At 40.5% G+C, this 27,239-nt stretch overlaps 1 protein-coding gene and 1 long non-coding RNA gene across 2 annotated transcripts in view; both read left to right on the top strand.

The window, feature by feature from the left end:
- The window catches only part of gabra3 (gamma-aminobutyric acid type A receptor subunit alpha3), a gene marked incomplete at its 3' end in the record, with an annotated part of 197,650 nt that extends 184,839 nt beyond the window's left edge, over positions 1-12,811 (top strand). Inside the window, exons 11-12 of the mRNA XM_080435861.1 lie at positions 12,287-12,325; positions 12,485-12,811. Of these exons, the coding sequence (XP_080291987.1) occupies positions 12,287-12,325; positions 12,485-12,811 (366 nt within the window). The remainder of the gene's footprint in view (positions 1-12,286; positions 12,326-12,484) is intronic.
- The window catches only part of LOC308090621, a 306,248-nt gene that overhangs the window by 166,938 nt on the left and 112,071 nt on the right, over positions 1-27,239 (top strand). The gene's annotated exons all lie outside the window — the stretch shown is intronic.

The following is a 27,239-nucleotide window of genomic DNA, read 5'->3' as shown; positions in this document are numbered from 1 at the left end:
TAACTGATGCTGCAGGTCTCATCAGAGCCCAGTCCTATCTAAACATAATAGGCTTTTTTTTACTAGAACTCTAGAGGGCATGGGGCAAGGTTTCTGGTCGGAACACGAGCGTGTAGAAGAGTTAAAACACTTAAACATAACCCGTTAAAACCGGGGGACGCATTTGGTGTCATTTTAAGATTTATTTGGCTATTCAAAAAATAACAGATCTACAAGCTCATAGCGCTATGAACTTGTAGATCTGCTATTTTTGAAAAATCGTGAAAATTTGTGCAAATCTTTGAAAATATATTTTTTAAAGCGGAACATTTTTAACGCAATTTTTTTGCTTCTGGGGGGGTCCCTGGAACAAAATATTATGAGATGGGGGACCACGGCCAAATACATATCATTTTGGGTGGTCCTTGACATGATATTATAACAACATAAGTAAAAAAGATTTAGAAGACATTTGTAGAATCCCCCAGAAGCAAAGATTTGAGTTGGAAAAGTTTGCTTAAAAATATATATATATTCATTTTATTTGCACGCGTTTGCACGGTATTTCAAAAATAGCAGATCTACAAGCTCATGGCGCGGCACTCGGTGCCGCGCTATGAGCTTGTAGATCTGCTATTTTTGAATAGCCCAAAGAAATCTAAAAATGACACACGGATGCGTTCCCGCCGGTCTTAATAGGTTAAATAACACACCGCTAGAGTTGTAGACAATCCCGAGCTCCCAACACACTTAAACGAAACAACAATCCCATAAATCAACTGTTTTCTCTATTCCCTTTTGAGCACAGTACAGTCCAACAGGACCTTTTCTCTTACAGACTCCACTGGTACGCATACATCCTCTTAGAGGCCTCGTTCTTTCTTTGCCCCCATTAATGTGCACACAGAGGCATTACGATCTAGGTGGATATGCACCCCGGACGCTTTAAAGACTCATTCACCCCCAACTATCTCCGTAGGTGGGGCCCCAGGCACTGAAATAAATGTGTGCATGTGTGTCTGACCAGAATGTAAAAAAAGGCGGAAGGGAACTAGGCAATTTCACAACCACCTATCTATCAGCTTTTGTAAATTATTTCTTTGAGAGGAAGTGATGAGCACTGCTGACTGCATTTTGCATGAGAAATGTAATCCGGCTACATAACCTTTTAAACCTAAAAGAGTACGACGGTATTTGCTTTTTTGGGCTTTTTTTTTTTATTTCTTCTGGATGAACATTTTGACATCTACAATCTGGGACTTATTTTAATGAATAAAACATTATTTTAAACCAATCTGTATGTAAATGAAATGTAATTAACACGGCTGCAGTGGTTGGGGATGGTTTTCCTACTCTTCCATTGAGAAATATTGACCCTGGTGTCGTCGGGTAGAACGCCGAAGACAGCGCACCAGATTGGACACAATTTGTTGCCGTGCGTTGCGTGTGCATACTCTTTGGATTACCCAAATTCTGGAGGATGCATAATTCATAGGACATGCCTACCATGGACAGCACTCACCTATCCGCTTAACTCATTAACACATTGATTGCCAAGATCGCATTGATGCGTTCTTTCATTTTTTGGGGAAAAATTCCACAAGGGGGCGACCTAACACAGCTTTGGAATGATCGATCGTCTTTCAGAGAAGTAGAATGTGGATGTGACGTCGTTCCAAAAAGCCATCCGCTTCCTGTTTGGGATTTTCAGAAAAACAGCTGTAACTCAGTTTATTTCTTTTGCATTGAAAACCACTAGTTTTCAGCGGGCCGAAGCCCCAAAATGGCGCATCGCGGTGGGAACGGTGTCGTTCCTATGGATACACAGATCCCTCCGCTAACCCACGGGGACTATTTTGTTTGTGTTTTTGGGACACAATGTCGTTTCCACTGCGTTTCAAAATATCATCGGATTGAGGTAAGTATACGCTGGCAAGGGGATAGAATCATTTTTAATATCTTGGCAATCAATGTGTTAACCGCCAGAGTAAAACATCGTCTATAACCGACCTTGCCAGCGATTCCGAGCGTTTTCACTGAGGGGGGGGAAGCGTGCCGTCGCGATAATCCATAGTTTCCATAGTTATTGGCAGTTGAATGTAGGTTGTTTTCGCCAAAAAGCAACAGAAAGCAGAGAAAATGGCCTTTTTTCCCCAATCCATTAGAATGGGAGTGAATGTGGCTGTTGTTGTTTTTTTTGCGATCACGTGATTTCCTGCTTCACTGGGAGTCAAACGGTGACTCATAGGTCAGCAAAGAGCACCGTCTGAAAACACACACCATGCGTCAAAAGACATCATTGGCGGTGTGGGCTTTGGATTGACACACGTCAAAACACGTCAGTCAATGAGTTAAAGACGGGGTGCCGTGATTTTCAGTGATCCCCCCCCCCCCCCCAAAAAAACATAATCATCAGGTATTATGGTTATACGAGGAGGAAGATTTTTTTCAAAAAAGTGTACAGAAAGTGTTAAAATTATGTTTTTATGTGGACACGCCTCCAGTTCATTAAGTATACCTGGTTCTCACCTTAGCACCTCCTCCACTACATTAGCACCGCCTACATGTCCTAGTCCCTCCTCCTCCTCATGCCCACACCTGTTGTGTTATGATAATGAGGGGGAGGGTACAATTTTACTCTGTCACTAAAGGGCTGTTCTTCTATTGGCACGTTTGACCCTCAAGGTTTCAGCCTCCAGGTAGAAACTCAAAATAGTCAGAGAAGACATAAAACACCATAAAAATACCACCAGGTATCCTATCCTATCCTATCCTAATAACACATAAAACACCATAAAAATACCACCAGGGGGCTTAATGAAGTTTTATCAACCTCCTAGACACATGAAAAACAGAAAAAGTGCAAAACCATGGCGCTACCTCTTTAACTAAGCTTCAGCACCATGAACAGCAAATGTAATCTAAAATGTGCATATAGTATAGGCCTACTGTAGCTTTAAAGGAAATATTGTAGCATACACCACAAAAAAAGAAAATTTCCCCTCTCTGGCGGATAAGACATATATTTTTAAGTACGCCATTGTTTTGAAAGTGAAAGCCATTGAAGGAGACTTCAATGGCACACACCACAAGAATGATAACCTACATTTTATATCATATTTATAACACAACTATAACGACGACAGTGGTGAACGATATCGTTGGGATCACTTTATAGCGATTTCATAAACACTGACAGCCAATCAATATCCATCCAAATTTACAGGGTGTTTTTGTCAAATTCAAAATGTTTACAGAATGTTATCGTTCATCGGTGTGCATGCTCACTTCATTATTGTTATAGTTGATCATTATTAGTGTTCATCATTCTTAGTGTTGGACAGCCCTTAAGAGGGAACAAAGGAGATGGAAAACAGAGGGAAGAAAGAAAGAGGAGCAAGTGGAAGGAAGCCGCATTTACCTTGATTAGACTCTCTTTTTTTTTCTTCTTTCAAACGCATGTTTAATTAATGCTGTCTGACAGGTAGTCAGTAATACATGCTCTGCTCTAATGAGACGCAGTTCAACTCAGGTCTGTGCAGAGCCCAGTGCGTCAGCAGCACTCCCACTGAGCTAGTAGTACAGAGTGAGCCAACAGACACCACACACATGCAATAACACAGAAACACACACACACACACACACACACACACACACACACACACACGCACACACACACACACACACACACACACACACACACACACACACACACACACACACACACACACACACACACACACACACACACACACACACACACACACTTACACACAGCAACACGCCTCAAGCTAGCTGAAAGACCCTTGGTTTGTTATATGTTGACCAACAGTGGCAGTCACTGTTTTCACTTACAATTATTCACTTTACAGATTTAGACCAGTGGTTTTGTGGGGTCCAGGCAGGGACCCCCAGGGGTCCTCCAGGGGGTTCCATGGGGTCCTTAGCTAAATGATTGATAATTAGAAACCAAAATGGACCCTATGGTTCTGTAACTCATTGTGTACAAATGAAACCAAATGGACCTTTAACTTAGACCTGGCTCCAAACGGCGCAGACTGAAAGTGTCATTGGTAGTTTACAACTGACACGGTTGTCATTTTCATGCCCAGAACCCACATTGTGTAAGCACGGTGCTTTCACCCATATGTGCGTCCATGGGCGGATGAGGCGTTGTCAGGGAAAATGTTGGCGTATTGCTATCAGTGGTGTAAAGTACATTTACTCAAGTACTGTACTTAAGTACAATTTTGAGGTACTTTTACTTTACTGGAGTATTTCCAATTGTCTATGCTTTTACTTTTACTCCACTACATCTCAGAGGCAAATATTGTACTTTTACTCCACTACAATTATTTGAAAACTTTAATTACGAGTTACTTTGCAGATATAAATTATCACGTCATAAAACATACATTAACCACTTTAGCCCTATTTTATACGTAGGCTAGTTGAAAATAGCCAATCTACAAGCTCACAACGCGTCGCACGCGTTGTGAGCTTGTAGATCTGCTATTTTCAAACATTTTAGTATTTTTACTTTTGGTACTTTAAGTACCTTTTGATACCAATACTTTTGTACTTTTACTCAAGTCAATTTTCAATTCCGGACTTTCACTTGTAACAGAGTCTGATTGCTATTTAGAGGGAGTGAGTAAAGTTAAAAAGCGATTGAGCCTCAGACCAGCTCTGACCTTGTCTAAAGTCTAGCATAGTCCCCCAGCGCAGTGTTTCCCTGCTATTTAAAGAGCGCATTAGGTAGTTGACTGGCCTATAGGCCAACATGCTCACACTGCCTGCAATCAAAAATACATCTGAATTCAACACATGACTCACATTCAACATGGTAGAGAGACTCAGATCTGAGCCTGATTATCTATTCTATTGCATCGGGCAGTGAGTTCCCAGTGGTTCCACTCACTTTACCATGCTGGCAGGCACCAAAAACTTGAATAGTTTTTGTGGTCAGAAAGATTTTTAAACCACTTTATTTCGCTTTTATTTGTCATTACTCCTATTAACACATTGGTTGCCAAAACCGGCATTTGTCGTGTTTTCAAAGAGTATCGGTTGAGTGCCGAACACGGGAAATCTCGTGTTTTAATTTTACTTGAGTAAAAGTGCAAAAGTATTGGTATCAAAAGGCAGATCTACAAGCTCACAACGCGTCGCGATGCGACGCGTTGTGAGCTTGTAGATCGGCTATTTCCAAATAGCCTATGTATAAAATAGGGCTAAAGTGGATAATGTATGTTTTATAATGTAATAATTTATATCTGCAAAGTAACTAGTAACTAAAGTTTTCAAATAATTGTAGTGGAGTAAAAGTACAATATTTGCATTACATTTGAGATGCAGTGGAGTAAAAGTAAAAGTATAGACAATTGGAAATACTCCAGTAAAGTAAAAGTACCTCAAAATTGTACTTAAGTACAGTACTTGAGTAAATGTACTTAGTTACTTTACACCACTGGTAACAGATCATCAGTATCCATTTCCAGGTTATGACGCATATAGAACCCTGTCCCTGTCATGTTTGGCTGGTTAAAAGTCCCTGTCCACATGCCCCATGGTGTAGTTTAATCCTCAGAACAAATAATACATGTTCAATACATGTACATGTGAATTATTTATCTTCCCAAATAACATCTAATAATCTTAATAACGTTCATGTCTTTGCTGTCCACGGTGCTGAAGTTTAGGTATGCTATGTGGATAAGTGTGTGCTGTCCACAGTGCTGAAGTTTAGGTATGCTATGTGGATACGTGCGTGCTGTCCATGGTGCTGAAGCTTAGTTAAGCTATGTGGATAGGTGAGTGCTGTCCATGGGAGGCATGTCCCATGAATTATGCATCCTCCGGAATTTGAGTAATCCAAGAGTGTGCTCACGCAATGCACTGCAACAAAAACAACAAGCCAGTGACTTACTGGTTGACAGGACGCATAATATGGTGTGGGGGTTATGGAGGAGAGCTTGTTTTGTCTCACATCCTTGCAAACTCGCTCGTTCATTTAGCGAGGCGTTTGGTGTGTGACGTCGCACCTATAGTCTGAGATGTTATTTGTAAAACTATATTAATGCTTTGGCGCTTTTGTTTTCCTCGTCTCCTGACGTCACTATCTGTGCCGTATTGTTCCCGCTTGCTCCCATTTCACTTTGCACACGAACAGTGGTGGAAAGTAACTAAGTACATTTACTTAAGTACTGTACTTAAGTACAATTTTGAGGTAATTGTACTTTACTTGAGTATTTCCAATTTCCAAAACTTTTACTTGTACTCCACTACATCACAGAGGCAAATATTGTACTTTTACTCCACTACAATTATTTGAAAACTTTAGTTACTAGTTACTTTGTTTGCAGATATAAATTATTATACTATGAAACACACATTAACCACTTTAGTCCTATTTTATACCTAGGCTATTTGAAAATAGCCGATCTACAAGCTCGCATCGCGACGCGTTGTGAGCTTGTAGATCTGCTATTTTCAAACATTTCATTACTTTTAATTTTGGTACTTTAAGTAGATTTTGATACCAATACTTTTGTACTTTTACTCAAATACATTTTGAATTCCGGACTTTTACTTGTAACAGAGCACTTCTACAATGCAGTATTGATACTTTTACTTAAGTAAAACATTTGAGTACTTTTCCCACCACTGCACACGAGCAGAGGTGGTTCTTCAGCAGGAAACAGTTAGCGTCTCCTCCAACATGCCAAATCTGTGGTGCAGGGGCACTTGTCTCTTACATGTAATGGGAGAAGACACTCTGCTCATGTGATACCCAGACATACCCATGACTAATTCAGAGAATAAATACAACCCTCTTGCGCCATGCACCTGATTTTGTGCTCAGGTTATCCGCCGTCTAACTAGCAAAATTGGGCGCACCTGTGCCACAAATTTAATAGGACCCTCACAAAGTTCTCCTAACGGTAAACCAGCAAGCCTGACCACATTACACCGATTCTGGCTTCACTTCACTGGCTCCCTGTTCGCTTCAGAATTGATTTTAAGATTTTATTGTTTGTTTTTTAAATCACTGAATGGCCTGGCACCAGTGTTGCCAGATTCTGTGAGAGAAACAAGCAACCAGGTCTAGGAAAACCAGCCCCAAAAGAAGCGACTATGGGCCACATGAGCACTTTAACATATACATCAGCTATTTGAAAATAGCAGATCTACAAGTGAGCTTGTAGATCGGCTGTTTTCAAATAAAATATTGCGGGGAAATTATAATAAGCAGACCTGGCAAGCCTCGCCTGGCACCTCAATATCTATCTGAACTCCTACAGGTGTATAAGCCCCCCCCCCCCCCCCCCCCCCCCAGGTCACTGCGGTCTGCGGGCCAGTTGAAACTTGAGGTCCCAAATTCAAGTTTAAAGACCAGAGGTGACCGAGCCTTTTCAGTAGCAGCCCCCATGTTATGGAATGCGCTCCACCTCCAATATCAAACTGGCCCCCCCACCATCGAGACTTTTAAATCTCACCTTAAAGGGGAATTTTGGACCACAGGTTTCTTACCTTTTCTATTAAGGTTATGATATCTTAGGATGAATGGTACAGTAGAAAAATGTCATAACTCTATCCCAGGTCCGCCACAGCTTAAAACGTGCGCGGATAGGCCTTGCGCTAGATCGCGTATTTTAATAGGGGTTTTTTTTTGTATTTTTTTGTGAGATCTGGCGTTCATAGTGACAGAACACTATGCAACCGGGGGGAAAAAAATAGAAGAAAAAAACGGAAGTCTCGCTAGACGAGATTTCAATCTCGTCTAGTGAGACTTCCGTTTTTTTTTTTTTTTTTTTTTTGCATAGTGTTCTGTCACTATGAACGTCAGATCAAAAAACAAAAAAAAAGATATTCAAATGCGCGATCTGACGCAAGCCCTATTGGCGCACATTTTAAGCTGTGGCGGACCTGGGATGGAGTTATGACATTTTTCTACTGTACCATTCATCCTAAGATATCATAACGTCATAGAAAAGGTAAGAAAACGTGGTCCAAAATTCTCTTTTAAGTCCCACCTTTATACCTTGGCTTTTTGATCCTGCTTTGAGAGCTTCTGTGGTCTATGTTTTGTTTCACCGTCTGCTGACGCGGCTGTGTCTCGTATTTTTCAGTGATGTGTCTCCTTCTGTTGTTTTATTTTGCTTCTTTTTTTTTGCTGTGTGTTTTGCTGTCGTTTCCGTGTTTTTAGCTTTCCCAGTGTATTTTGGTTTCTGATTTTCTGTACAGCACTTTGGTAACCCTGAAAAAGTTGTAAAATGTGCTATATAAATAAAGTGGATTGGATTGGACAATTAATACAGGATTTACAGTGTAGATTTGGGTCCCAAAGATAAAATAAAAAAAAACATATCAAATGGGGGTCCGTGGCCTAATGCCTATCAAACTGGGGCGGGGGTCCTTGAAATTAAAAAGGTTTGAGAATCACTAGATTACACAATACCAATTCCAATTAGTGGCTGTCAACTTTGTTCCCATGCAGTCTGAGGATCGAGACTGCTGCTACCGCTTCCCAATATATACTACCAGATAGTCATTACATTCACACGGCGTCCACGGTCTGAATTAGATCTATGACTAGAATTACAAACCCGCAGCAGCATTGGACCACCACAATACTGCTGGTTTTCAGGACTGGAGGAGTTGAGAAACCTGCTGATGCAACTCAATCGCTTATTGGGGGTGGGGGGTGTGGGGGTGGGGGGCGCGCCCTTCATTGGTGGGCAATGAACAAAGCTGCTGCAGGGAGAGGGAGATTAACTGGTTCACATCGCTCTGTGATGAGGGTCTACAGGACACGTGTTAATTTTCCCCCCTCTATCCATTGCTGTGATAGAGGTTGGCTCCCAGTGTAAGGTGGATTGGAAAGAATCGATAGCCAGTGAAAGAGGAGTCTGGTGCAGGGGTCCAGGGCGCCAGCCCAGTATTCTCTGCTTCTGTACTGATGCCGTCTGCAATAGATCCTCTGTCCCTGACAGCAGCCCAGAGACTTTTTTTTGTTAAGATACATGCAAGACATCGCTTTCCAGCCAGCCAGATTGTTGCATTATTCTGCATACAGGGAGTCTATGGGGCTGACGACGTGACAACCAGTATGAGGCATCAGTAGCACTATGCTTAATTTAAACTCCATCATACTATGTGTGTCGCTCGCTGAAAATACACGTCACGCGTCACATTATGTGAGCTTCGGTAGGTCGGCGAGTGACACTGTCAAATGGAATCAGACTTTAGTGTGCTATATGCCAAATATAGCTGCTGCCAGGTGAACACTTTCAATTGAGCTCTGCCAAATAATTCTGCATACGGTATGATGAGGAATGACAAAGTATTATTCACCATTACATGTAGTTAGTAAACCCTGGTCTGTTTATCCTAAACTATGCCTGTGTAAGACAAGAGAAAAGGTCCATTATACTGTAGGGGTGCAACAGTTAATTAAACTAATTGATTTAATCGATCGTTTACTAAAATAATCGACTAATAATCTATCCCTATTTCGGGCCGATTTTCACTATTTCTGCACTACGTCGTGTGACAGTATAAAATAATTCTTTAAGTGATTAATCGATCTGTTAATATATACAGTGTATTATTTATTTATTTTTTACGTGCTTCTCGATTATTATTCGAAAAAAGTAATAGATAGAATAATCGCTAAGAAAAGCAATCTCTAGTTGCAGCTATCCAGTCCATTACTCTAGCTGGTTTCATGTAGCCTTATTGCATGTCACAGTATTCCTCCATCTCCATTTCGGTGTGTGCGTGTGTGTGTGTGTGTGTGTGTGTGTGTGTGTGTGTGTGTGTGTGTGTGTGTGTGTGTGTGTGTGCGTGTGCGTGTGTGTGTGCAGGCTGTCGACACTCATTGCCTCTTGGCTCTGTCGGATCAAGGATGCTTGACATAGGTACATAGCAACAGTAACCAAGGGGGAGGGGCTCAAGGAGGGGGTGACAAGTGAGCTGGGGGAAAACATTTTCATATATACATAAAATTACCATATATAATAGCGTTCTAATGGTGGCCTGGTTTGATTGGACTTGCAATCAAGCCCATGAGGGCAGCGAGCCAAGAGACAATGGAGGTGTGCTGTTTAATCCAACTAGGGTATAAACCCCAGTGTGTTATTATGCTAAAACATGCAGGGGAAACTCTTATTAGCCATGATAGCGACAAGCAGCAGTGAATGTAAGTATTACCAGTGCAACAGATGGTAACACAATGGCATTACCAGGGCCGTGTTAATGTCAGAATGCGCCCTAGGCAAAGGACAGTTCCCCCACCCCCCCCCCCCCCTGGACAAATGCACGCGCGCGCAACCAGTGTCCCGGGGAAAAAAAATCACCGGGTTTGTTACTTTTTTAGGGGGGTTTTGTTACATTAATTCGGTTATTTCGGTTAATTCTGTACAAAAAAAAATCAAAAAGAAAATTAAAAAAAAACATTGCCTGTGCTTAAACACGGCCCTGGGCATTACTGTATTTAAGTGTAATTATCCATGTAATGTTAACCTACACCTAGGTGTGGTAACAGGTAAAACCTGTTCTCAACGTGATGATTTTACGATTCTGTCCCTACCGGGACATAACTCCAACATGGTGGTGTATCTGGTATGCCGTCTCTGCTTCAAATAACTTTATTGACATTGTCAACCAATAAAGTGTCCTACTCGACCTCAGGGAGAACTCGTCAAACCACTGCAGGTGTGCTAGTTATATTGTATTAACATACTCTAGCATACAGATCGGTTAAAATATAATTGTATTCATAAAAATAAGTCCAGGGTTGTAGCTTTATAAGGACCTCTTGACACTGACTTAAGCTATTGCATGACATTAATGCTAAAAAAAAGAATATTCTAGTGAAATACTAGAGTCAACACATTGTATTTGCTCCAGACACATATTACACATTTCAAACTGGTGATACTGGTTTAACATCAGCATAAGCCTGCAGACTCCTGTTTCCAGGATGATCTTACTCACACACTCGCACACGCACACAGCACATCGACACATGCACAGTTGAAGAAGATACTGCAGACCCTGAGCTGCCTCAAACATTTCAAACTGGTGCTGCTGGTAGAGCACATTTAGCACAAGCCTGTAGATGATGATGATGATGGATTGGCCTCATTTGGACACAGAAGCTGGTTTGATGTTTCCTCATCGCATGTGCACAATATTTCGTCATACATTTAGTCATGAGGCCATGATGTGCACAATATTTCGTCATGAGGCCATAGACCAGTGTTTCCCTAACAATGGGGAGGGACCCAAAATCGAATATTTTTCAAAATCATTTCACAAATTAAGAAAAAACATACATTTTCAAAAAAACTAATGAAAATAGCCGATCTACAAGCTCCCAATGTGTCGCATAGAGATGCGTTGTGAGCTTGTAGATCGGCTATTTTCACTATTTCTGAAATAGGGAACCAAGTGATTCATTCATAATGCATTTTTGTAAGTTGGTTCCCGGGGAGACACCAAATTTCTCTTTTGAATCTCAAGTTGAAAAGGTTTGTGAACCCCTGACACAGACAGATAGGCAGTGAGCAGCGTGCAGGGGGGGGGGGTGCATAGAGTAACTCATCTTTGGAAGATTACCTACATTAGGGACTGTGACTTAAACAAAGCTTGAAAGTAGAGAGAAAGTGTGACCAGATTCAAGACAGTGAAACACAGTGCATCATATTGCTTATCATACTTACTAGTTCTGTGACAGATATAGATGGTGCTTTTATAGAATAACGAGGATTTGAGGACTTACAACATTATCTTCCCTGTTCTATAGAAACTGTAACCTTTAATCCTGTGTTTGTTTCGTAAGCCTCACATCGCATTTCTTCTCGCGACACACAGTACATGTACTGCACGCCTTAATGTTTTTTGAGGTGGGCTCGTGCAAATCCTCTCGGGCATAAAAAATGTAATCTTCCAAAAACCTCCTCCTTTATCTCAGCTAGTTCACAAACGACACCAAACTCAATCTGGAACGTCTCCATAGCGGAGCCCGATACTCAATTATTTACAATAAGAATGTTCCAGTTTTCCACACTGAATTTCCCAATTTGTATTTCTTTATGTTTTCACAAAGAGAACATAGAATTGTTTAGCTTACAGAAACCTATGCTGATGTATTGCAGATTGCCAGTGTTAACCAGTGCAAAATGCTACCGTATTATTGTACTTGTTTCCTATAGCAGATAATGCTAATTGTAGTGTGTAAGTGGAGTAATTTTGATATCATTGGTAAACCCTTTTTCCTTTTTCTACCTTTTCTTTTCAGGAACCCTTTCAGAGTAACATTGCCAGGATAAAAGATATGGTTAGGCTTCGTTTTGTTCTCTCAATGTGTCGTGTCGTGTGGCGTCTCGTGTTGCTTCTGTTTCCTCTTTATGAGTTCAAATGGAAGTGTTGTTCAGTATGATGCTTCGGCCTTCACGCCCCTTCACTGTGTTTTCTTCTTTATATATGTCCTTTTCAGAGAAGAGAGTCCGCCAGCGCCACGTTGTCCAAAAAGGCCAACAACACATTCAACATTGTCGGAACGACCTACGCCATCAATGTGGCCAAAGATCAAGGCTTAACCACCATCTCCAAGAGCGCCACCACGGCCTCTAGCCAACACCTTTTCCTCCACAAATTGGATGACCCGTATTTCGAAGCCAAAAAGTCCTATAACCGCGTCAGCAAGGTGGACAAGATATCTCGCATCATTTTCCCCGTCCTCTTCTTCATCTTCAACCTGGTCTACTGGGCGACGTACGTCAACAGAACGCCCATCACCATGAAGTCCAACAACCAGAACTGAATTGGGGAGTAAAACTTGCAAGGGGGTTGATGGTTTCAGTTTCGGAGGTTTTTTCGAGGGGTTTGCAAGAGAGGGCCAAGTCCATTACATCCTATTTTTTTGCACGAGTGTGTGTGTGTGTGGGTGTGTTTTGTCTGTGCATATGGTCTTTTAGTTCAGTGGTTCTCAGACTTTAAAATGTCAAGGTCTCCCCTTAACTCTGAGAGTGTACAAATGGAACCAAACGGACCCGGTTCCATTTGTATACTGTCAGAGTTACAGACTTGTAGGGGTCAATTTAGACCCCCATAACGGAACCCTGAGAGTCCCCGGACCCCACTTTGAGAACCACTGTTTTAGTTACAGTAACCTTTGATATCTTGCACGTCTGTATAGATGGATGGCAAATCTTAGCATAGAATCAACAAGTAGTAGTGAGAGAGCTTGGGGGGGGAGAATATTTTTCCATATCAAAATGTGTTTGTGTAGCATCTCTTTCTCTCTCTCCGTACCAAACCTGAGCTCTGGCCCTGTTCCCTGTTGTCTATTAGCCAAAAGATATTCTGTCGTATCTCGATTGTTTGCTGTTCAGTAGTGTAGTTTAATGCATTTTTTCCTGTATGTTTTAGACACGTTTTTTTCGCTTCCTTGATAAGGTCTAGTCTCAACGAGTGAATAAAAAACACTTACAGTACACTTAAACAAGCATGCATGGATGGACGCACACACACACAGACACACGCACACGCACACGCACACACACAGACACACACACAGACACACGCACAGGCACACGCACACACACACGCACGCACGCACGCACACACACACGCACATGCATGCACACTTACACTTAGGGACACCAAATACGCTTTGTATAAAGTTAAGAACAGTCTAAGGCCTATTTTTGCTGAAAGTGTCCCATTAAAGATACTCATCGATTTTATTGTTTGGCAAACATTTAAGGTCCACTGTGATCTGTTGCCCAGATTTCCATGGAGCTTTTTGCCCACATACTGCACACCATGATTGCACACACACACACGCGTGCACACACACACACACACACACACACACACACACACACACACACACACACACACACACACACACACACACACACACACACACACACACAGACACACAGAAGATTCTGCAGACTCTGATTCTGCCAAAGACCCTCAAGAATTCCTCACTGCCCCCCACCACCATCACCCAATGGTCAGGCATCAGGTCAGGAATCGGAAGAATCTATCGGCTTGCTGTTTATCGTGACAGTCTGCTCCACTCTTAGCCAGCGGCCATAAGCCCTGCATAGTTCCATATAGGTGCATCATTAATAATCGTCAGTGTCTGGCCTTCAGCTTGTCCTGCTACATCTCGGCAGAACCCGACGCAATATCATCTGGAATTGCTTTTGTGTCCCACAGGCCCTGCCTGTACATTTTCCAGTCCGGTGACTCTTATTGTTTTAACCCATTAAGACCTGAGGCGATTCTTAAAAATGTTTTCTAAATCCTAACAGTTTTTTGAAAATAATCTTAAAAAAATATTTTCAAGATTTTTCAAAAATAGCAGATCTACAAGCTCATAGCGCGGCACTCGGTGCCGCGCTATGAGCTTGTAGATCTGCTATTTTTGAATAGCCAAAGACATCTAAAGTGACACAGATGCGTTCCAGGTATCAATGGGTTAACGGGGAAGAGTATGTTCAACGACAGAGAAGGAATGTGCCTTTGTGAATACACACACTCGCCATATCGAATTGTTTCCCTTTCTTTTTCTCTTTACATGCGCGTGCATGCATGCACAGATTGCACACAGACATAGATAGTAACAAATGCGCACACATTAATTAGTACACATATACACACACACACACACGGACACACAAATGTCAGTGTGCGCATTACATGCAACCACACACTGGTAACCAGTAGTTCCATATGGCATGTGGCACTGTCCCCCTTCGCCCCCTTCTGCCCCTCCGGTACGGTCACTTGAGTGTGAAATTATCCATTAGTGTGGAAAGTGAGCAGACGTCTGCCTGGCGAAGAAGATGAAGAAGTATTAGAGAGCTTCTGATTATCAGGAATGATGTCGGAGATTGAGAATTCTGGCGTGCATTTATGTTTGGGCTCATGGTGGCACGTCTCTGAGATAAACGGGTCGTAAGAAACTGGCATCGTTACTTCAGACTAAAATCTCATTTAGAATGACAGCTTATTATCTCTGCCAGGAGATCATGTTTTCACTCTTCACCTTGAAAACTACTGGGCCGATCAACATCATGTATTTTGTACAGGCTGACGGCAATTCTCAAATATTTTTCAAATTGTTCATTGACAACTATGTCATTTTAAAATGTAATAACATGCGTCTCACAAACCGGAAAACTGGAATTAGCCAATCGGGTGGCATCTGCAGTTGAGTATACTACTAACTAGTCAATTAAAATGCTCATGTCCCTCCGGCTTATGGGATGTACTGCCATTACTAGCCAATCGCAGACATGCAAATACGGCAGCACAAGCCAATGATGGCTTACACTACGATTGGCTTACACATTGATCAGCATGAGAACACGCCCCAAAACCCCCAAATCACGACTTAACGTCCATGCGTGCATTCAGATAATTCTGAGCTGTTTTAAGTCGGTCTTTAGCCCCCTTGACGGAGTTTGGAGTGCCAACGTTTGCCATGCACCAAAAATATAGAGCCTAATACAGCACCGTCTTGAAATCACAGACATGTACAGTTAATAGATGAGCATGCTAGATTTGAAAATAACATGTTTTTGGCTGATTTGATTAGGACGTCCCTACGCTGAGTTTAACGTTAAATATGTCATGCATGTTGGATTGTGAGGCCAATCCGTCTGTGTCACACAGGTCTGAAGTCTCTTTCCTGAGACTATGACTGCCTCCTTTCAGGTCTGCCAACTTTCAGATATACAGTAGTGCTGTATATCTCATCCTATACGCCATTTCTTTTCACTGCCATGTTCAATTGACTGTCAAAGTGTGTAGCCACAATGTCAGTGACATTGCAGAGCTTACTTCCTCTCACTAAAGGACTCGCAAAGCAGCTGTATGTGGGGCTGGGAAAACCCTGATACTTATTTGAAACAAGGAATTAATAATCACACAGATTAAACAGGAATTAATAATCACACAGATTAAACAGGAATTAATAATCACACAGATTACACAAAACATTGGATGACCTTTTTTTTCCCCACAATAAGTATGTGTGATGTTACTGACATTGGAGCTGGCCAGGGTTGTGGACATGTTGCTATAGTATTAGGCTATATAACCATTGTAACATCATGTTTGTCCTAGTGATAACAACATGCCACACTACTTTCTGACGTGTTCAGTGTCCAAAGATTTGTCTCCATACAAGCCTTGTCTTCTCTGGTTGCACTGTAACGATGTAATGACAGTACTTTATTATATCCCTTTCCCCAACATTGCCCCCCATGCCATTTTATACTCACGCACAACCCCGAAACATTGTCATCGCAGGCCCCAGACAGAGGGATAAGATGGAGGGAGGTAGGCCATGCCTTCTGGTGGAGATTTTTGCGCTCTACTTGAGTGCCACTTTCTATAGTTGTTAAGTTTCCTTTGAATGGGAAATGACATCTGCTACTATGTTTTATACTTAAGCTCGTGCCAGATACACTCATGCTTTTTTTTCCCCCTCCTCCACATTTTTCTATGAAAGTTTTTGCAGCCCTGGTGCCTGTCCACGTTCTTAATTTGACTGTTCTTTCTGCAGAGTCAGGTAAAACATGTTAGATGAAGCTTTTTCTTTGCTTCGTGTCATTGCTATGTTTAAAGCCTGATTTATGCTCCAGTGACGAAGTTTGTGACGCGTCTCTGCCGACGAGAATAACCTATTTTTTTGTCACTTTGTCACCAGAACCATAATATATCAGGCTTAATGCTTTTGATTTGCATTCCAATTGTGACAGATTGTGGAGCATGACATGCCACAGCAATGGGCTTGGTGTTGATATATGCACATTCTACTTTTTGTTGTTGTTGTTGTCGTTGTTGTTGCTGTTGTTTTATGCTGTTTTATTGTGTTTGGCTTCACAACTAAAAGGTTTATGTCATCCCGATGCATCTTGGAGACACTCTCGTCACACTGGAGACATTTTGCTATTCTGTCAAGTCCTAATTTTCAAGCCATTATCCACATTAAAACCTGGTGTGGCCCTATTAGGGGTGGGACGATATGGGTATCTATATACTATCTAATACAGAGTCGGAAAAACAACGTATCACAAACGGGGGGGAAAAAAAAACATTTTTCTTTAATATCGATATTTTTCGGCAGTATATTGATTATTTATCGCGATATATCGCGATATCGATATATCGTCCCACCCCTAGTCCCTATTGTGGGCATGTCATTAAAGGCACAAAACACACACACACACACATTTAAAATAGTGGATCTACAAGCTCATAGTTATTATGATATTTGGGTGACAATCCATTATTGAAATTATCTCCAGCTGTGACGACGACTGCCTCCAGTGTCACTTGTTGTGACAAAGTGACGGGCACACACTTCCTTTTGTGTTAAAGTACGCTTTGTAAATGTGATTTGTTTTGACTGTTTGCCAGATGCACTCTGGTTATTTAGCAACAGGTTAGATTATATATTTTTGGAAGACCAATGTTATCTTTCTTTTGTTTAGCCCCCAACATGCAGAGCATCTATACATACAGTATATAGATGGTGGTAAGCACTTTTGAATGGGACATGCGATTCTTATGATGCTACTCTTCTTGGTGTTTTTTGTTGTTGTTTTTTTTACCATTCATTTTAGCATATAGCTACAGATATCAGGTTCGTCTCAGTGCAGTAGCCTATCATGCATTCAACAGACTGACTGAATCCTGATGGCCAGTGGGACTGTTAAGTTTATTCCAAAACTTGAATTCCAAACCTTCAAGGGTAGTAGTGACCAGTGTGTGCATTATACCAGTTTCATGCAGTATTCTTGCCATAGGGTAATTGTAAATTATTTCCCACCATAGCCACTTTAAAAAAAAATCAGTTGACCAGATTCCCAAGGGCTCTATACTGTACTAGGCCACCTCTTGTTTTTACTGTACTCTAAATATATTTCCTTGTCTTTTGCCCCAGCCATTGCAGAAATAATTTCTTATTATTCAGCTTCATGTCCATCAAAACAACAACGTGCCAGTTTAAAGTGAAATATATGACTATAGCACTAGAATTATTCAAATGGAGTCAGTTATATTCAGGGAATGATTATATGTTTGAGATGAGATGCTACATTCCACATGAGATGGCGCATTTCTCTCATACATTGACGTGATGTTTTGGTCTATCTCTTTAGAAATAGATATACTTATGTAGCCCCTATCTATCCCCCTAATTATGTAAGCGGGGCTATACTTAGAAGAAATCGTATTTCAAATAACTGTAGCCATGGTTATTTATAACCATTTCTGTAAATCAATTCAAGAAAAGGGTCGAAGTTCATCATTCCACACAAGTAAGTTCAAATTTAGTGTTAATAATGAGAAAATATGCATATTCATAAAGAAAGCACTCGTACCATATCCACACGTTGTAATTGAAGATTTGATGAATGAGACATTCAGCAAGTCATTACATCTAGATTAAATTCATAATTTGAACCACATGGTGGCAGTGTGTGCACAGTTGAATATATTAAACACTTGTTCAATGTTTCCCCCTCTAGGAGCCAGTTATTGTATTAGTGCCACTGAAACGATACAATGTAATAGTTGAATGACAGAAAATATCACAGTCACAAAATAAAACAATATTACTTTTCATGCATTGTAACTCAGGTGACTTTACATTTGTGCATGTGTTTGAAGATAAAAAAAAACGCTATATTGCAGTAGCCTACCTACCTCACATATTATTACACGTGAAAATCCACGTTTTTGTGTATTGTTCGCTATCTTTTCAGCTGCGTTCTCCAGATGGCACACAAGCACATGGAATGATGAACTTTGAATCAGTACCCTTCATTGGATCATACATTTTCTCGGCCACGTCAGTTTCATGTCATGATTGCGACCTACTGAAACGTCACTTTGTTCAAGAGTCCAACAGGTTTTACTTCACTGGTTATCAGTGTGGGATCCAGGGACCCCCAGGCGATTCTTTAAAAAAAATCTAAATCCTAACAGTTTTTTGGAAAAAAAATCAAAAACTTTTTTTTTCAAGATTTTTCAAAAATAGCAGATCTACAAGCTCATAGCACAGCACTCGGTGCCGCGCTATGAGCTTGTAGATCTGCTATTTTTGAATAGCCAAAGAAACCTGAAGTGACACAGATGCGTTCCAGGTCTAAATGGGTTAAGAGGGTTCCAGAGGGTTCCCCAGCTAAAATGACTGATAGTTAGGAACCAATGGCTCTATAACTCTTGAGAGTGTACAAATGGAACCAAGTGGACCCCGTATAAGGGTCCTGTTGATTGTATGATTACATTTTTACACCTTCAAGAGTTAAATTTACACTGAGAAAAAAATAAATGGCCTTCCCAGTTCTTTGTCCTCCTCCTGCACACATTAGAGTATTGCAGGAGACGCTCGTGTCCAGAGCTGCTTGACAAGGACGAGTAGGGACACGGTGCAGCTTCTTGCTCTAGGCCACTCTTGACAGGAGCTGTGACAAAGTGACCCTGTTGCATTCTTAATGCTAATTCCTACGTTGTCATTGTGACCTTGGCGCTCTGTGAAAGTTTGTTATTTTCGGGGGGTGACGCAGTCATACGTATAAGTATAAAGTTGACTTTAATGTGTGCAAAGGACTATTGATCGTATGGAAAGGGGGGGAAAAAAGAATGGTCAAACAAGAACACTTCCAGAACACTAAATATGACTGCCTCTATACTGCTGGACCACACTGCCCTACAAAGCCGAACCACAGTAACTGCATCATGAGCAGTGGATGGAAGTCAAATGCCCCAGCAAGTATGCGAAGTGAAGCCGGCATAGAAGTTTCAGTATTTTATCATTTAGCAGCTTTTCGTTTGTTGTTGTTTTATCCCCATATCATAGTTATGACCTTTGGCATTTCAAACGCACAAAAGTAAGTTACTTTTGTTTGCCTTTGTCAGTAGAACCTCATTTTATCCTCCACATTCCTCACTTCAAAACTGACCAGAATGGCCATAATGAACTAAATAGGCTAGTGATGCAAAAAAAAAGAAAAACAAAGAAAATTCCTTTTGTTACAGTCGGTTTCTTTGAATCATTTGTTTTAGGAATGCCATGATAGCCATTAATGAAGAAACATGATGAGATGCTAATGTAGATGGGTTGCATGCATACGCGGATCATGTTAGGGTATAAATGCATTAGGTGTGATGTTTTGATGTACTTTCCAAGCCCAAAGATTTGGTTTTGATAAACAAGGTTCGACTGGATTGGGTTAGGATTCATTTCTGTTAAGAGCTTGGCAAAGCTTTCCCTTACTGGGCCAGAGTTAGCTTCAACAGAAACATGTCCTCATACATAGTATGTATGTGCATATAGTATATGAGATATATATTAGGACTATATTAATATATGGATATATTTATGCTGTTCAAAACATACAGCATTAAAGCTGATATGTTTTATATGACACAAACTCTGCAGCATTGTTGCAAATCTCTCAATGGTTAGAAAGCTAATAGACAAATAGGAAAAATAAGCAGATTATTAATGCTCTGCGGCAACAATTCTACTTGCTCAGAATAGTGTTACTAAGTTGTGAATTTGTGGATATTGTGAATCAAATTCTGCTAGTTTTTTTGTGTGAATATTGATATGTCAGGTTATTTATTTTTACCTTTGATAATAAGTACTGCTCTTAAATTCAGCTCTGTAACACTGAGTGTTATATGTTTTTTTAAATGTACAAATAATACTCATCAAAGCTACTTTTAGATCAGTACCTTGTGTGCACTTTTTAAAACTTTTAACTGTGAATAAGCAGCTGTCTGTTGTACACGCTGCTGCTCTCTCTCTCTCTCTCTCTCTCTCTCTCTCTCTCTCTCTCTCTCGCTCTCTCGCTCTCTCAGTGTCACTGCATGTCACTAAGCATTGGGGAAGCACAGAGATGTTTCTTGACAAACAGCTACAGGGTGACGGTGGATTCTGATAGCTGTTGTCTTTTAAGCTCTTTTCGACTACAAGAAGTAAGTGAACCGTGCTGAAATTTGGATCTGGTTTTGTTTCCATACGCTATGGCTCAGAAGAACCTAATCTGGGCCCTGCTCCAGGAGGTAAAACCAGCGTGATCTAGCATGAGAGTGACGACACTAGCATAGACTCCCATTGTGAGAATGGAATGCGGAAATGCTCTGTCTATCTCAATGATACGGCTATAGGGCAAAACTAACCGTTTTTTCCCGGCGTACTTCCCCCTTCAAGGGTGGTTCAGATTGTAATAGAAACAAACGAAAAAAACTTCACAGAACTTCACAGGTGCTGGAACGTTTAAAGGTTCTGCGTTACCCTTTGTAGTCGAAAAGAGCCATTGGTTTAGTTTGTCCCATATTGAGGATGTGCTTTCTAAACTGTCCCATCCCAACTCATGTCTTCACTGTATAAGGTAGCCGATATAGGAAATGGCTGTGGGGGTTTAAAGGGATATTGTATAAGGTATTATTCTTTGCCATGGTGTTGCAAACAGGGGCGCCAATTCCGCCAAATGAGCCTGAAAAGCAAGAAAGATTCAGGGGCCCTAAACTGACAGAGCCCCTTAAAAAAGCTGTGATGTATAGATTATATTGATGAGCCACATTGGGCATTCATGTGATTTGTTGCCATGGGGCCCAGAACTCCAATAAGCTCCCCTGATTGCACGGCCTGACTAAGTTACATTTAGAGTGCCACGGTGGAAATCTATGACTCTGGCAGAACATTCTGGTAGTCAACTGCTATGCCTTTTGGTGGTTTATCGACATATAAATCCTTTGTTTCATTGTGGTATTCTCTGTTGTGTGGACTGTGCTCTGGTGCATGCGGGTCATTTTGTTTGTGATGTGTGTTTACACTGTGACAGGAGAATGGAAGCAATACAAAGCGAGGGTATATTCTCTATACTGTAAGAGGGAGCCAAACACTCCACATAGAGTGTTTGTTCTAACACTTCAAATGAAGGTGCATAACATCATCGTCGTTTGTAGCATTATTTCTGTGAAGTGCTGCATATACAAACAATATCCAATCCAGGTGCATATGATGCACAAACTGTAATAGACGTGAAAAAAGACATGCCACAAGGCAGTATATAACTAAACATGTGCAAAATAAATTATCTTTCATGAGATTCTTGATTCAATATCTAATAGGGCACCCCCGCCAGTTAACCTTTATCTCAGTTGGTATTGTTTATCATGCCATGTACTTTTTGGAATGAGAATAGAAATGATTGCCCTAGCCCTAGGGTACTCTATCACTAAAAAGATAGAGTTTGACAGGGAAATTGGTGGAATTAAGGTCCCATAAAACTTAGAGGGATTGTTACAGACCATAGCTAAGCAGACTGACCACTAAACATGTGATTAGTCTGTGCCGGTGACATTGTTGTCACAGGATGGTAAAACTGAATGTCCAAACAGACTTGGTAGATGATTTGGTGGCACGATTCTACTGGTGATATGTACAGTACAATTGCAAATAATCTGCTAAAGTGATCATAACAGCATAAAATGAACACAGGAATATGAACTGCACATAACCTTTGGTCAGGTATACCAATACATGCAAGTATTCTTTTGTACATTTTCCTGAATTATATCATTTTTCAATGAGTTTAGTCTCACAAGGTTCTAGTCTAGTGTAAATAACTAGACAAAGGAAGACCAGAGGTACTGTCAAACTTTGAGCATAGACTGCCTACTGTACACAGAGTGTTCATTTAACATTGATTCCCATTTGAACACACTCAGTTTTACAGTGTAGTACCATGGACTTTATAGTCAGTCTACGATGCTTGAAGCTATAGTAAATGAATAAAAATGCTCAGCACAGAGAAAGGGGGATTCTATCAAAACGCCCTACATAGATATTTAAAATTAATTCAACGTTTGGGGACATGATAGGTTGTTTTTTTGCTTGCTTGTGGCTTGCTCTGATAAATGGAAAATTATCATTTATGCCTTTAGTGCTTTTTTTTCTTAACAGTTCTATGGCTGTGCTATGCTAATATGTTTGCGCTTACAGTATACGCTGCACCGCTTTGATTGCACACACAAAAAAGCCAGACACATTTTAGAATTCCATCACAATCACGTGGTCAAAAAAAGTCAAATATCTCTTAAGTGCAGATTTAGCCCAGGTGAAAATGAAGCCATCTCTACTGTGGCTTTCATGTCTTTTGCCCTATAGTATTTTCACTGGAGTGGTATTACAGAAAAAAAATCATTCAAGTGACTTAACCACTTTCAAGCTGGTATCCCTATTTTGGGGATGTTATTATAGGAGAACATTAAAAAGAAGAGATCTACAAGCTCACAATGCGTTGCGGTGCGACATGTTGTGAGCTTGTAGATTGGCTATTTGTGCGTAACACCATCGTACGATGAACTATAAAATACAGTTTAAGTGGTTAACTGCTATCTGCCCATTCCACCATAATCCACCTTGTAGATGCGTTGGTTTAAATATTTTATTGTTGGATAAATACTGGGTGTCCATTGTGATGTGTTGTCATTGGACCCCAAATTCCAAACAACCCCCTACCCACAACTTCTTTGTTGTCCAAAGTTACGTACAACATTGGATAGGTTTAAGACACTTGACTGGACTTTTCATGCCTCCAGATCTGCCTGAATGCTTGATGTAATACAGTAGTTCTGAAAATGGGTTCCGGGGACCCCCAGGGGTCCTCGAGGAGGTTCCAGGGGGTCCCCAGCAAAGTATAGCATAAAAACCAGTTTAACTTTAACCCTACATTTGGCGAAAAGAAATTGAATATTTTTTTGAAAGATTTGAACAACACATAATCTTGTATGGGGGTCCCTGACACAAGTCTTTTCAGATGGGGGTCCGCAGCTTAATACATAATTAATTTGGGGGTCCTTGCCATGAAAACGTTTGAGAATGATGTCCGAAGAGACTGGAAACCAAGCTTGTTCTTTTGATGGCACTTCAGGCTCAATCATAACATCTGCATTGTCATGGTTAGGCTTTATTGGTAGGATTTAAACTGTACAATTCTGTAACCGACATGGCCATGTTCCGTGGATGCCCCCCCAGGCGATACTAAACCTGTGCAAATAGCGCTATTGATCTTTGCTATCCTGTCGTTAGCTTTCGTCAAGGACAGGGTACACAGTTTAAAAAACTAAACTCAGACATACGGCCAGACCTTCTATAAGTGACGTGATGACCAGGACGTTGTATGCGGAGACTGATATCCTTTGACCGTGTTGGTTAAAGCCAAAAGTGCAAGGAAATCCCTTGTGTCAGAAATAAAGATGTTATTTGTTTCTTTGTTTTTAAACCTTTGTTATTCGCAAGTGTTCATCTTTGTGGAGATTTTGTTTGTGGGGATATTGACAAATGTTTTATTCATCCCTTTGTCCAGGATTATGCTGTTCTTTATAGTGAATAAAGATACAGTGCGTTCATGCGTCTTGCGATTGTGTTTGAATGTCCCAAGGAGCTCATGACACAGCACTGTTTATTTCAGATGATGGTAAGCATTTAATAGTGATGGCCAATATTCAGCAAAAGGCCCATTACCCCGGCAATAGTCTCCATATTTCTTGCGAAGAGAAACTAAATTGCAGTGTCTGTGGTGTTAAAAATAAACATTATTTTGATGTTATAATCTATTCCATATCTGGTACGACAACAGCTGGGTGCATGGACCAGATTAAGCATAGCCAATACAAAACAGCTTTCTTGATCATCAAATAATAACTCATTATTTACGCTGAAATCTGAAATTAGTCAATACATGATCTTCATGACAGCCAGGTGGCACATTGTGGAATACTGGGTTGAAATCTGAGTTGCATCACAATAACATCTTATGATGTATGCAGCATGCAGAACAAGCAAGACTTGAAACGTATGAAAATAGTAGCCTATTTGTTGGTCTCTTGATTCCACATTTCTAAGAAGGCCTGTTACGACCTCATTATTATTATTGTTGCTATTATCCCTTCCCAAAGGGTAAGTCTAACCCATCCTGTGTTTGAAGCAGGGAGAAGGAATGCAAATAATGATTTAAAAATTCTATTTGACCCATGCCAACTGTGTTCCCGTTCCTTGCAGACTATTTTTCTTATTGCTCCCTTAAGGGCATGATACTGTATAAAAGAAAGCAGACTGTTTGTGTGCTATATTAGTTGTTTTACACCATTTCCTTCACTTATTGTGAAGCTCACTTTAAAGTCCCTCCTTCATCAGTTGACTGCTCAGCTATGTTTGTTATGATAGACGATACCTTGTTGTGTGTGTGTGTGTGTGTGTGTGTGTGTGTGTGTGTGTGTGTGTGTGTGTGTGTGTGTGTGTGTGTGTGTGTGTGTGTGTGTGTGTGTGTGTGTGTGTGTGTGTGTGTGTTATTCAGACTGGAAAGTGGTAAGAGAGATCAACCTGGGCAAAGATGAGAGTTTTAGTTTTGTTTCATTTATTTCAATCATCATCTCAATAGTATCCTGTAAAGGTGACCGATTGGCCAAGCCTCCAAAAATAACAAATAACAACAAATAACCTTGTGAATAACAAAAATCTAAATAAGACTTTAAAATATAGAAAAATAGTGTGTATGGGGCACAGGCTGCCCTGTGACATAAATTATCCACAATGAGAAATTATATATTTGAGAATTTTAGGCTGACCAAAAAGGTATGTATAGGCTGAGTGCCAATCCTTTTTACATGTTATTACTATTTAACAAAAAGTTGCTAAAGAAGGCAAATAAACAAATAACATTGTTACTCAAATAACACCTTCATAGAAATGTAGTGGAGTGAAAGTATTCAAAAATGCTAATACTCAAGTAAAGTGCCAAAAGATTGTACTTTAAGTACAGTACTCAAGTAAATGTACTTTGTTACGGTCCACCACTGCAGATTATATACCACTAGGTCTAGTGCAAATGATGTCAGCCTCCTGGCCTCCTGGGCTTGGATTATGTCACATCTCTGTGCCTATAGAGTCAGCCCACATTACCTCATCTCTTGGAATCATACCGTGACATGCACCCTGCCTGCCCCCCTCTAGAGCCCCCTATCTCCAACAAGAGATGCATGGATGAGCAGGGCAGGCACACTCCTCATGGGGCGCTTCCCATGCATGAATGATGTTCAGTTGAATCCCCTTCACTAAGTCCTGCTACTCTGCAGCAGTGGTGGAAAGAGTACTCAAATTCTTTACTTAAGTAAAAGTACCAATACTGCAATATAAACATACTCTGTTACAAGTAAAAGTCCAGAATTCAAAACTTACTTGAATAAAAGTACAAAAGTATTGGCATCTAAATGTACTTAAAGTATAGAAAGTAAAAGTATTAAATATTTGAAAATAGCAGATCTACAAGCTCACAACGCGTCGCGATGCGACGCGTTGTGAGCTTGTAGATCGGCTATTTTCAAATAGCCTAGGTATAAAATATGGCTAAAGTGGTTAATGTATGTTTTATAATGTAATAATTGATACCTGAAAAGTAACTAGTTAAGTTTTCAAATAAATGTAGTGGAGTAAAAGTACAATATTTGCCTCTGAGGTGTAGTGGAGTAGAAGTAAAAGTATTGGAAATTGGAAATACTCAAGTAAAGTACAAATACCTCAACATTTTACTTAAGTACAATACTTAAGTAAATGTACTCAGTCACTTTACACCACTGCTCTGCAGTGAAGAGGAGTATCAGAGTAGAATCCATTGATACTTTTTATACTTCTACTCGGGACTCGCTGTGGAGGGCAACGATTCAAGAGTCACCAGTTGTTGTTGTTGGCTAGTACGCACTCTTGCATCGCAAGTACATTTACTCAAGTACTGTACTTCTTCACAATTTGAGGTATTTTTTACTGTACTTGAGCACTTCCATTTTTTTTTATACTTCTAGTCCTCTACATCTCAGACGGAAATATTGTACGTTTTACTCCACGATTATTTAACAACCTGGGTTACTAGTTACTTTTCTGATTTTAATTATTATATTGCGAAACATACATTCACCACTTAAGCCCTATTTTATACATTGGCTGTTTGAAAATAGCCTTTTAGTGTTATTTGGGCACTTCTTCCACCACCGTGGATGAGCAAGGCAAGCACACTCCTCATTGGGTGCTTCCCATGCATGAATGATGTTTGGTTTAATACCCACTCATCCATTGATTCCTGCACCATCATAGATACTGGGTATCAGTAAACTGTAAATACATTGAGTTCAATGAGTTGTATATTCTATTG

Source organism: Gymnoscopelus braueri (assembly GCF_963280865.1).
Source record: "Gymnoscopelus braueri genome assembly, chromosome: 8".
NCBI lineage: Eukaryota > Metazoa > Chordata > Actinopteri > Myctophiformes > Myctophidae > Gymnoscopelus > Gymnoscopelus braueri.
Note: the sequence above shows the minus strand (reverse complement) of the source record. Positions and strands in the feature narration are given on the sequence as shown.